This window comes from Scyliorhinus torazame, chromosome 15 (assembly GCF_047496885.1).
Source record: "Scyliorhinus torazame isolate Kashiwa2021f chromosome 15, sScyTor2.1, whole genome shotgun sequence".
Classification (NCBI taxonomy): domain Eukaryota; kingdom Metazoa; phylum Chordata; class Chondrichthyes; order Carcharhiniformes; family Scyliorhinidae; genus Scyliorhinus; species Scyliorhinus torazame.
The window spans coordinates 128,316,038-128,329,168 of NC_092721.1; the positions used below are offsets into that span (position 1 = coordinate 128,316,038).

General features: G+C 48.2%; 1 protein-coding gene across 3 annotated transcripts in view; it reads left to right on the forward strand.

The window, feature by feature from the left end:
- The window catches only part of dync2h1 (dynein cytoplasmic 2 heavy chain 1), an 866,357-nt gene that overhangs the window by 5,620 nt on the left and 847,606 nt on the right, over window positions 1-13,131 (forward strand). For all 3 annotated transcript variants that reach the window (XM_072476728.1, XM_072476730.1, XM_072476729.1), the window contains exon 2: window positions 2,342-2,546. In XM_072476728.1, coding sequence (XP_072332829.1) covers window positions 2,352-2,546 — 195 coding nt within the window. In that variant the 5' untranslated portion in view covers window positions 2,342-2,351. The remainder of the gene's footprint in view (window positions 1-2,341; window positions 2,547-13,131) is intronic.

Below are 13,131 nucleotides of genomic sequence, written 5' to 3' on the forward strand. Positions count from 1 at the left end.
CAATCAGCTAACAAAAAAACAAAAAGCACACTGTCCATCACTGCTCCCCCTTTCCTCCATCATACCCTGCCCCAATACACCCTCAGGCAGCATGGTAGCACAGTAGGCAGCACTGTTGCTTCACAGCTCCAGGGTCCCAAGTTCAATACCTGCTTGGGTCACTGTCTGTGGAGTCTGCACGCTCTCCCGGTGTCTGCGTGGTTTCCTGCGGGTGCTCCGATTTCCTCTCTCAAATCCCCAAAAACATGCTGTTAGGTAATTTGGACATTCTGAGTTCTCCCTCTTGTGTACCCGAACAGACGCCGGAAGGTGGCGACTAGGGGTTTTTCGCAGAAACTTCATTGCAGTGTTAATGTAAGCCTACTTGTGACAATAAAGATTATTATATGCCCAACACTCCTCTCCGAAGTTGAATATCCTCCCAGTCCATGGTCTCATAAAGTTCAGTGAAAATAAAATTCTTGCTTTTGGCACATCACCCACAAGCGGGCGGGGTACGAAACCCCGAACTTCACCCCCTTCTTGTAGAGGATGGCCTTTATACTATATACCCGGCCCTCCACTTGGTTAGCTCTGCACACAGATCCTGGTAAATCCGCAGCTCACTCCCCTCGCAGGTACGTTTCTTGGTTTGCCTTGGCCACAAAATTTTCACCTTCTCCAAGAACAGATGCAGCCTCACCACTATCTCCCTCCGTGGCTTCACCATCTGTGACCTCCTCCTCAGTGCCCGAGTGCTCGATCCACCTCAACGGACCGGTCAAAGGTTCTTTCACCTATTGGCTTCTCCAACATGCTCGCCACATACTGGCGGCCTCCACACCTTCAATGCCTTTGCGCATCCCCACAATCCGCAGATTCTGCCTCCTGGAGCAGTTCTCTATGTCCCCCAGCTTCTCCCTCAGTCTTTCTGGCTGCTCAACGCCATTCCCATCTCTGCCTCCAGCGAGGTCAACTGGTCCTCGTGCCACTGGCTCCTCCACCTCGCACCACTGGCTCCTCCACCTCTAGGATTGGCAGGCCCTGAGACTCCTGCCTCTGCTCCATCTGCTCAATTGCCAACCTAAGCGGCACCGCCACTTTGGCCAAATCCCCTGAGGCCTCCTTCTGCTGTAGAAATTTGCAATTTAGGAATTCCACCAGCTGCTCTGTCGACCACTGGGAGGGCAGCGCTGTCCCTTCCTTTGCTCGCTGCCATCTTATCCTGTGTCGCACCACATCTTCTCCTGTGTAGCACCACAAACCTTTTTTGCTCCAGTTGCGCGCTCTTGTGGCACTCCTCGTCCGATGAGCCTTCCACCAGAGAAATATTACATTCATGCACCTTTTTCCCTCAAACACCACACAATTCAGGTGGGATGGACAAAAAAATCCACCTCTCTCGGTGCGACCACTCACTCCATGGCCACCAGAAGTCCGTGTCTGAGTTTTTCTAATAACCTTTTTGTGTGACACCATACCAAATTCCTTCTGAGAATCGATATACACTAAATCTGCAGTCTCTTCATCCAGTAAATAATATAAAATGTCAAACATCTGTACCAAATTTTTGCTGGCTATAATTAACCTATGAATTTCTGAATGTTCACCAATTTTTATATAACTAGGGTTCCATAATTTACCTGTAAATTATGATAATGATAGATTCTATATCTACCTGTTTTATCCCCCTCTCTCTTCCTTGAACAGAAAGATTGGCTACTCTCCCTAGTTCGCACTGTTTTTTCTAATAGTTTATCTGTCTTTCACCACTTTGGGTAGACCCTTGTTGGTAATGTAATGTTGCTGTAATTTTGACCAACATTAAGTATCTGTTTAACAATTCCAGTTGCTCAAGTTTCTAGCTCCTGTAAGTTCTGACTCCCTGTGCTGATAAGTGATTTTTTCTCTTCAACAATATCCTTAAGCCCTGAATGAGTTGGTATTGTCTTCTGAGTGATTCTGCTCTGAATAATGTAATCCAGAAACCAAGGATGCTCTCTGCCCTGCAGTGTGGTCAGTTGCTGCTTAAAGGATTCTATACGCCTTAGTGCAAATATACTGCTGCAATTGATTGAGGATCCGTGATCCCTGTAAATTTTCTTTGTTGTGTATAGCCTGTTTATTTCAATGCTACATGGGATATACTGGATTTTTTTTTTTGTTGTTGATCTAATATCTGCATTTCATAGTGGTAAGATAAAATACTGTTTGCTTAATAGCAGCGTGGTGAAACTGAAATCTAGGGGCTTTCAGCCATATAGGCTCTTGTGATCTTCTATTTTCAGGCTCAACCTATCTCAATAAAATTCTGACTTTGTCACTTAATTTAAAAAAAAAAAAAAATGTTTTTCTTTTTAAGGGAAGACAACATGCCACCCAATCTAGAAGATCCAAGAAAGAATTTCATCCTCCGAACAGCAGGAAATTATTTTGGCATTTCACCTTCAGATTCTCTCATCTCGTCACTGGGAAATGGAAAGGAATTGAACAGTTTTCTGGATGATGGCAATGTATTTGTTGTCTCGTTACAGAAATCTGGTGACCAGCTGGTTATATGTAATAAGGTACAAGTCATTTTTTTAACTGAAACATTGATTGGATTAGAAACCTGTTTTCTATGGGAAATAATAATAATTAGTGTTCCCCTGAACTTGGGTAAAGCACATTTTTAGGGCAGGAGGAAAGAAGCATTAGTGTCTATGAACTTGTGCTGTATTTCACTTGTAAGTGATGGTCATGCTGGGTAAAATGTAAAGGATGCCTCATTCCTCAGCACTAATATTGCCAAGCACGAATATTATCAGAAATCCAAGATTTTTTTTTTTTTTTTGGACCTTCGTCAAAGTCTGTAAGTCATTCTATATTTTATTTGCTTATTATATTTAGGGGATAGTGAATATTTGTGTTTCAGATATTTTTTATATTTCAGGATGTGGGTCTCACTGGCTAGGCCAGCATTTATTGCCCTTGAGAAGGTGATGGTGAGCTGGCTTCTTGAGCCACAGCAGGCCAAGTAGTGTAGGTGCACCCACAGGCTTGGAAGGTGTTATCGAAGGAGCCTTGGCGAGTTATTGTTGTGCATTTTGTGGATGGTACTACTGTGTGTCTGTGGAAGAGGGAGTGAATGCTGAGGGTGGTGGATGGGGTTTCAGTCAAGCATGCTGTTTTGTCCTGGAAAGTGTTGAGCTTCTTGTGTGTTGTTGGAGCTGCACTCATCCAAGCAAATGGGAGAGTATTACATCACCCTCCTGACTTTGTACCTTGCTCATAGGAGGAGAGGCTTTGGGGAGTCATGAGGTGAGTTATTCATCACTGAATTCCGAGCACCTGACTTGATAGGTGGGGTGTTTATATGGCTGATCCGGTAGGGCTTTTGCTCAACTGTAACCCCCAGGATGTTGATAGTGGGGCATTCAGCGATGTAATCTGTCAAGGACAGATGGTTAAATTCTCTCATTTTGGAGATGGTCATTGCTGGCATTTGTGTGGCACGAATGTTACTTGCCGCTTGTCAGCCCATGCCTGGATATTGTCCAGGTCTTGCTGCATTTGGACATGGACTGCTTCTGTACTTGAGGAGCTGCAAATGGTGCTGAAAATTGTGCAGTCATCAATGAACATTCCCACCTTTGACCTTTATGATAGTGGAAAGGTTATTGATTAAATAACTGAAGGTTGTTGGGTCTAGGTCACCTCCCTGAGGAATTCTGTGGTGATGTCCTGGAACTGAGTTGGTTGACCTTCAATAACCATCTTCCTTTTGACTAAGTATGACTCCACAACCCAAGTGGAGAATTTTCCTCCTGATTCCCTCTACTCCAGTTTTGCCAGGGCTGCTTGGTGCCATACTCGGTCAAATGCTGCCTTGATGTTAAGGGCAGTCACTCGTCTCTCGGCTGGAGTTCAGCTGTTTATTTTTTCCCTTCCCTGTTTAGACAAAGGCTGTAAAGAGGCCAGGAGCAGAGTGGTGCTGGCAGAATCCAAACTGTGTTAGTGAGTTGGCTGTTGCTGAGTAAGTGCCGCTTGATGGCCCTGTCATAAGCCATAAGACCTGAAAGAAGAAGTAGGCCGTTTGGCTCATTTGAGTCTGCACTGCCAGACTTAATGAGATCCTGGTTGATCTGATATAATCCTTAACTCCACTTTCCTGCCTTATCCCCAGAACCCTTAATTCCCTTGCTTATGAAAAATCTATCTATCTCAGCATTGAACATAATTAATGACCCAGCCTCTGCAGCTCTCTGGGGACATTTATGAAGCACGGTGGCACAGTATTAGCACTGCTGCCCCACAGTATGAGGGACCCAGTGTTCCTCATCTCAAATGGGTGACCCCTTACTCTGAGTTTATGCCCTCTGGTCCTATACCCTCCCAGAAGGTTTCCTTTCAGGCAATCTTCCCCCAGCTTCTTGCCGACATAGATCAAGCACCCTCCTGCCCCCAACTTCTAGCCGACATCCAGTTGCCCCATCCCGTCCCCAGGGTTCTGAAGACCTTCCTAGTAAGACCAAGTGCTCTGTCTGACTGCTTTTTCAACCTCTTATGCCCAAACAATATGCCTGAACTGGATGTTGTTTTCAGCCATAGAAGAAGTTGGCACAGCTCAAAGTAAACTGCAAGGCGTCCTCAATGAGGACCTTCTCACATTGGATTAGATTGGATTTGTTTATTGTCACGTGTACCGAGGTACAGTGAAAAGTATTTTTCTGCGAGCAGATCATTAAGTACATAGGAAGAAAAGGGAACAAAAGAAAATAGATAATAGGGCAACACAACATATACAATGTAACTACATAAGCACTGGCATCAGATGAAGCATACAGGGTGTAGTGTTAATGAGGCCAGTCCATAAGAGGGTAATTTCGGAGTCTGGTGACAGTGGGGAAGAAGCTGTGTTTGAGCCTGTTCGTGTGTGTTCTCAGACTTCTGTATCTCCTGCCCGATGGAAGAAGTTGGAAGAGTGAGTAAGCCGGGTGGGAGGGATCTTTGATTATGCTGCCCGCTTTCCCCAGGCAGCGGGAGGTGTAGATGGAGTCAATGGATGGGAGACAGGTTCGTGTGATGGACTGGGCGGTGTTCACGACTCTCTGAAGTTTCTTGCGGTCCTGGGCCGAGCAACCGATTATTTCTCTGGATTGACGTTATGACCACGCTGAGGGGCATGGAGGGCTTTGGAGCCCCTGGGTGGGCAGGGACATGACTGGACTGGACCGTGTCCTGGCTTTACTCCCTACCATCTTTGCAATGCCACCCTGGCAGTGCCAGGGTTTCACCATCAAGGGTTGGGGCCTGTAGGGGAGTGGGGTGGCCTGCCCGGGGCAGGACCTTTGGTGACCCCAAAGGCGAGGGGGGGGGGGAGGAGAAAGAGAGAGAAGGAATAGATGGTCTAGTGTTCAGTGAATTGTAGAATCTCTTTTTTTTTCCCCCCGTTCTATCTTCTCCCCCGTTCTATCTGTGACGTTGGTACCTACATGGACCAGGACAACAGGATCCTCCCCCTCCCACTGCCAGTATCTCTTCTGCCCAGGGCAGATGCCAGATGCCTTGGCACTGAGCAGGCAACACAGCTGCCTGGACTCTCATTCCTTGATACAGGGGAACAGGGCCAATCTCCCTTACTGTACTGTTCCATACTACCACTACCTTCTTGTGCATTCTCCCCTCTTGAATGGCTTTCTGTACCACAGTGCCATGGCCAGTCAACTCACCCACTCTCATCCAAACCAGCTGGGAGAATCTTATACCTGTTGGACAGTTGCAGAGGATCCCACTCCTGCCCTCTGGGTCTCCTTACCGGCCTCGGCAGTAATCACAGCATCCTATCCCTGATTTCCAAACCAGAGGATTCTATCCTACGGGGTGTGACTGTCTCCTTAAACAAAGCATCCAGGTAACTCTCTCCCTCCCTGATGTGTCATAGTGTCCGCAGCTCAGCCTCCAGCTCAATGACTCTGAAACTCCTCAAGCCACAGGCACTTACTGCAGATATACATCTCCTGGATAACACCAATATCCATGAGCTCCCACGTGTTGTCGCCTTTTTTATTTAACAAACAATTTTATTGAGGTATTTTTTGGCATTGTAAACAGTTACAGATAACAGAAGTGTGCAAACATCAATATAAAACCAATACTTCAATCAAACCACATTGATTTGTGGTTTGCGCTCCTCTCCCCTAGACACTACCTGCCTATTTATCCCTCCTACTCTACTCTAATCTCCCCTCTTCCTCCCCCTCCCCCTGCTGACGTTCACTCTCCCGCGAAGAAGTCGATGAATGGTTGCCACCTGCAGGCGAACCCCAGTACAGATCCCCTCAAGGCAAACTTAATTTTTTCCATACCCAGAAAACGTGACGTGTCCGAAAGCCATAGTTCGATCTTCGGGGGTTTTGAGTCCCTCCATGCCAGCAGTATTCGCCGCCGAGCTATTAGGGAAGCAAAGGCCAGAACATGTGCCTCTTTCTCCCCCTGGACTCCCGGGTCTTCCGAAACCCCGAAAATTGCCACCCCTGGACTCATCACCACCCTTGTTTTCAGCACCCGGGACATGACCCCCCCGCAAATCCCTCCCAGTCCCCCCTAAGTTTAGGACATGCCCAAAACATGTGAACATGGTTCGCTGGTCCTCCCGCGCATCTAGCGCACTTGTCCTCTTCGCCAAAGAATTTGCTCATCCGAGCTACCGTCATGTGGGCCCGGTGAACGACCTTAAATTGAATCAGGCCGCGCCTGGCACATGTTGCGGTTGAGTTTACCCTACTCAGGGCTTCCGCCCACAGCCCGTCCTCCATCTCCCCGCCAAGCTCCTCCTCCCATTTGAGTTTCAGTTTCCCCCGTCTAGGACTTCCCCCTTCATGAGCACCTTGTACATATCCGAGACTCTACCCTCTCCTCCTTCTCCTCTAGAGACTATTCTGTCCTGGATCTCTATTGGCGGGAAGCGTGGGAAGGATGGGACCTGTCTGCGTACAAAGTCCCGCATCTGCAAGTACCTAAAGTCATTTCCCCTGACGTGTTGTAGCCTTGACACATCACCTGTCCTGCCATACTTGTGAGCTTTAACTAATTGCTTAATTATTTTATTCTTTTATTTATTTTCATTTAGATATTAATTTGTCTTATCACAAATTGCAGAACAAATTTAAACCTCTGGAAAATAGACCTTGATCACTTCCCCGATATTCACCAGATGCTTACCTTCTCCCCTGTCGAACATCAGAAATCAATTTGTACAGGGTGAAAACGATAGTAAAGCAAAGGAGTACCGCCCTCCCCTCCTCACCGAACTTCTTCTCACCACACTCTGTCCAAAGCCGCACTCTTGGAGAGTGTCTGAATTTATGTTCTGAACAAAGTGACTAGCTGAGCCCATGTACAGAGTTCAGTTCATGCTGGTTTCCTTTAATACATTAATTCTTTCAGCTGCTGCCAGTAGATAGCTTCTATTCCCCTACCTAGGCCCCTGGATGAGACTTACAAGTTGAACTTTGAACCACATATACAAATAATATTAGATTTTAAATGTTCTGTCAAGTTGCACTCCCTGCTGGGAGTGTCTGAATTTGTATAAAGAGGGACTAGCTGAGCCCAGGTACAGCAGAGACCAGTTCAAGCTAGTTTCCTTACTTAATTAACTCAACAACCTCTTAGATCATAGATCATAGAATCATAGAATTTACAGTGCAGAAGGAGGCCATTCGGCCCATCGAGTCTGCACCGGCTCTTGGAAAGAGCACCCTACCCAAGGTCCACACCTCCACCCTATCCCCATAACCCAGTAACCCCACCCAACACTAAGGGCAATTTTGGACACTATGGGCAATTTAGCATGGACAATCCACCTAACCCGCACATCTTTGGACTGTGGGAGGAAACCGGAGCACCCGGAGGAAACCCACGCACACACGGGGAGGATGTGCAGACTCCGCACAGACAGTGACCCAAGCCGGAATCGAACCTGGGACCCTGGAGCTGTGAAGCATTTGTGCTATCCACAATGCTACTGTGCTGCCCCGGTCTTCTGTCACTTTGTTGACTGAGAGTAGACAAGGGATGGGGCAGTAATTGGCTGGGTTGGATTTGTCCTGCATTTTGTCGACAGGAAATACTGGGCAATATTCCACATTGCCAGGTGGATGCCAGCGTTGTCGCTGTACTGAGGCAGCTTGGCTAGGGCAGCAGCTGGTTACGGAGCGCACATCTTCAGCATTATTGCCTGAATGTTGTCAGGGCCCATGGCCTTGGTTTTCAGTTGTTCCGTCATATCACTTGGAGTGAAAGAAATTGGCTTAAGATTGACATCTGTGATGCTGGAGACCTCCGGAAGGAAGGTGCCAAGGTGTATCATCCACTTGACACTTCTGGCTGAAGATTGCTGTAAATGCTTGTAACTCTGTTATTAGGTTAATAGTGACCCGAAAACTGAAGGACCACTTGCTGAATGAAACAAGAGAAACAGGCTGCTGCTTGTTACCATTCTGTTCTCTGTAGGTGCCTCGAAGTGACAATCCAATTCGACACTGTGAAAGGAGAGCCGGCCTTCGAAAGGGCAGCCATCTAATTTCCTTTCCATTTCCACCCCACCCCCCCAAAAAAAAAGCCTGTTCACCATTTACAAGGCACCAGTCAGGAGTGTAATGGAATACTCTCCACTTGCCTGGATGAGTGCAGCTCCAACAACACTAGAAGCTCAACGCCATCCAGGAAAATCAGCCTGCTTGATTACCCCCCTTTCACAAACATTCAAACCCTCCACCACTGACCTGATGAACAGTGGCAGCCATGTGCACCATCTACAAGATACACTGCAGTACCTCACCAAGGTTCCTTCGACAGCACCTTCCAAATCCACGATCCCTACCATCTAGAAGGACAAGAGCAGCAGAGACCTGGGAAACCCACCACCTGGAGGTTCTGCTCCAAGTCACTCACCACCCTGACTTGGAAATATATCGCCGTTCCTTCACTGTCGCTGGGGCAACATCCTGGAATTCTCTCTCGAATAGCACAGTGGATGTACCTACACCTCAATGACTGCTGCAGTTCAAGAAGGCAACTTACCACCACCTTGGGGCAACTAGGGATAGGCAATAAATGCTGACCTAACCAGCAACGCCCACATCCCATAAATGAATTTTAAAAACAAATGTTGACTAATTGGGACAATGCAGCAGGATCCAAAGTGTTCCACCTGGATCTTAATGGATTGCCTTTAAAATGAGTGACTGAAAGGAATAGGGCATGGTTATCGGAAAATGAGAATACAGGAGGTTGGCCATGAATCATCAGTCAATTTCCAGGTGCTGTGTTTGGAAACGAGGGGCAACAGAGCATTAGCACAGCAACTGTCAGCGCAGAAGTGAAGTCTCTTAGCTTATCAAGTCTGATAAAATAGAGACACTTTACTGTCGAAGATGCTTGATTTGAAATGCACTGGAGCACACTGACAGAAATAGAACACTTTATTGTCCCCACCCTTTGAAAGTGTATACAGCAGGCTTGCTATATGGAACAGTTGGATTGTAACACACTTGTGAGTGAGTGTATTGTGTTGATTGATGTTTTGAAGCCTCATCTATTTTCAAGATTTGTATCATATGGTGAATATTGTCCTCCAAACAGTTCTGAAGGGTTGACTGAGGTGCTAGGACGATACCCAGATGTATTCCAGCCTGGTTTTGGGAAAATAAAATGTAGCCCGTATAAAAGGGGCCGTAGCCCGTATCCAAGTCGAACCAGGAGCCACGCTGCACTATTTCCGGGCACGCCTGGTGCCTTACGCCTTGCTCGAGAAGGTAGAAGGGGAGCTCACTCGTTTGGAGAGTTTGGGTATTATCAGGCCCGTCCGTTTTGCTGACTGGGCAGCACCAATTGCACCTGTAATGAAGCCAGATGCCACAGTTCGCTTGTGTGGCGACGACAAACTTACAGTGAATACGGCTTCCCGACTCGACCGATATCCAATGCCTCGCATAGAGGATCTCTACGCGAAGCTTGCAGGTGGACTCTCGTTCACAAAATTAGATATGAGTCACTCCTACCTGCAGTTGGAGCTGGACCCTGCCTCCCGACCATATGTAACGATTAATACACACCGGGGCCTGTATGAATATACACGGTTGCCCTTTGGAGTATCCTCTGCCTGTGCTATTTTTCAACGTGTTATGGAGGGCATTTTGAGAGGTTTACCACGTGTTGCTGTCTACTTAGATGACGTTTTGATTACAGGGATGTCTGAGCAGGAACATTTGGAAAATCTGGAGGCTGTCCTTAGACGTTTTTCGGAGACTGGAGTCCGTTTACGTCACACACAGTGCGTATTTCAGGCAAAGGAAGTAGTCTACCTAGGTTATCGGGTGGACCACGAAGGTTTGCACCCCGTCGCAGAGAAGGTGCGTGCGATTCAACAGGCCCCCGCCCCGACTGACACTTCGCATCTTCGTTCTTTTCTCGGTCTCGTAAACTATTACGGGAAGTTCCTCCCCAATCTGGCAACTACGCTGGACCCGTTGCACCTTCTGCTAAAGAAAAACCACACCTGGGTTTGGAGTCAGCCGCAAGAAACCGCTTTCCGGCGTGTAAAGCAACAATTGTCGTCGTCTGGGTTACTATCCCACTATGATACTGGAAAGCCTTTGCTCGTCACATGTGATGCATCCCTGTATGGTATTGGGGCCATCCTGTCCCACAAGATGGAGAACGGGGCCGAGCGACCGATAGTTTTCGCCTCCCGCACATTGACTGCAGCGGAGAAAAAGTACGTGCAGATCGAGAAGGAGGGCCTGGCAGTGGTTTTTGCGGTGAAACGCTTCCACCAGTACGTGTACGGCCGCCATTTCACTATCGTGACTGTTCATAAGCCTCTGCTAGAACTTTTCAGAGAGGATAAGCCAATACCGCCCATTGCTTTTGCACGGATCCAGCGCTGGGCTTTGTTGCTGCATACGAGTATTCTCTGGAGCACAAACCAGGAACGCAGATAGCAAATGCCGATGCACTGAGCCGATTGCCGTTATCGACCGGCCCCATGTCGACCCCCACGACCGGTGAGGTGGTTGCAACCCTAAATTTTATGGACACCTTGCCTGTCACGGCATCACAGATCCGTGAGTGGACCCAGACGGAGCCAGTCCTGTCAAAGGTTCGGCACATAGTCCTGCATGGTGGGCAGCATAGACAGCTCCCAGGCGAGTTGCGGGCATTTTCCTCCAAGCTGTCATAATTCAATGTGGAAGACGGCATCCTCTTGTGGGGGACGCGTGTGATTGTCCCGGAAAAAGGCCAGGAGCTGATACTAAGAAACTTACACAATGGGCATCCAGGTGTGACCAAAATGAAAATGTAAGCCCGGAGTTATGTCTGGTGGCCAGGCCTCGACACCGACATTGAGAAGGTGGCCCAAAACTGCTCCATTTGCCAGGAGCATCAGAAGCTTCCGCCGGCCACACCCCTACATCACTGGGAATGGCCAGGGCGGCCTTGGGCACGCTTGCATGCAGATTTCGCAGGCCCCTTTCAAGGATCCATGTTCCTTCTATTAATCGACGCCCTGTCTAAGTGGCTAGAGGTGCATAAGATGCAGGGGGCAACATCCTGCGCAACAATTGAAAAGATGGGTTTGTCTTTTAGTACGCATGGCCTCCCCGAGGTGCTGGTCACGGGTAACGGCACTCCATTCACGAGTGAGAAGTTTGTGAGGTTCATGAAGATGAACGGCATACGCCATATCCGCACTGCCCCTTACCACCCGGCTTCAAATGGGTTGGCAGAGCGCGTAGTGCAGACATTCAAAAGAGGCCTAAAGAAGCAGTCTTCCGGATCAATTGACACGAGACTGGCTCGCTTTTTGTTTACGTATAGGACCACCCCCCATGTGGTGACTGGGGTAGCTCCCGCAGAACTCCTAATGGGCCGGAGACTTCGCACCCGCCTTAGTATGGTTTTCCTGGACATTGGCGCAAAAGTACGCCGCACACCAGAACGGCAGGGACAGGGATTTTCTCGGCATCGGCCGATTCGGCAGTTTGCGCCCCGTGACCCAGTGTTCATTCGGAATTTTGCTGGTGGTGCCCAGTGGGTTCCTGGCATAATCCTTCGCCAAACGGGCCCTATATCTTACCAGGGTCGTCTCCAGCGCAAACATGTAGACCACGTTCGGTCCAGAAGACTATCCCCTCTCAAGATTCCCCGCCCCCGGAGCTCATTTCTACAGCCGCAGAGACCAGAGACAAGGGAAGGTAGTCCTCACAATCTTCCACTGGTGCCTCACTCTAAGCCTGCGCAGGTCGTTACAGAACCGAATGGAGATAGAGACGCTGACATGACGGAGGCAGCAGACTCTGACTCCGAGATGGAGACACAGGACGCATCAGAGGGGGAATCCTCGGGTCCACGGGCCGTGGATGTACAACCGTTACGCCGTTCATCACGGAAGCGCAGGTCTCCGTCTCGTTACTCGCCGCCTGATCCAGCGCCGCGTGCAAATGGTGTCCGGCCTGCGGCAAAACGAGTCCGACGCCCTCCTTCGCCAGGGTCTTCGGTGGATTCCTTGGACTTTGGGGGGGAGGGATGTTATAACCTGCCTACTTACCATTGGCTGGGGACTAATGACAATCCCACAATCCTGTGGGAGTATGAGCTTCCCCAATGAGGGGGGAGGAGAAACCATTAATAAACTCCCAAGTATAAATAAAGCTGGCCATTGGTTTTCAACCTGTGACCCGAGTGAAACAATAACTCTTTTCTCTGTGGTTATTGTCCTGTAAATCTATATTTTCTCTATCTCACTGTTACTGTATGTGAGTGCAGCAGCAGGAAGCAATGTTGCTACCCTCCTCCTTGGTTTGAATGTCCGCAAATCCACTAACCTCAACCTATCTTGAGTTTGCTGTGGGGTTGCTAATAGAAATTAGGTCACACCAAAACTTGAGGGATTGGAAATATGCCACTGCTTATAAAGGTGGAAGCAAATCAAAACCTCTTTCTGTTTATGGATGGGTGGTGAGAGGAGAAATTAGCTTTGTTTAAATTAATCCCTAACACGTGTTGCAAAGGATATATTGTAGACACTGATGGGAGTTATTGAGCCTTTGTTCTTGGTATGTGTAAGTTCTCCAGGCTTCACAGGCATATTGCAATGTGCTGAGG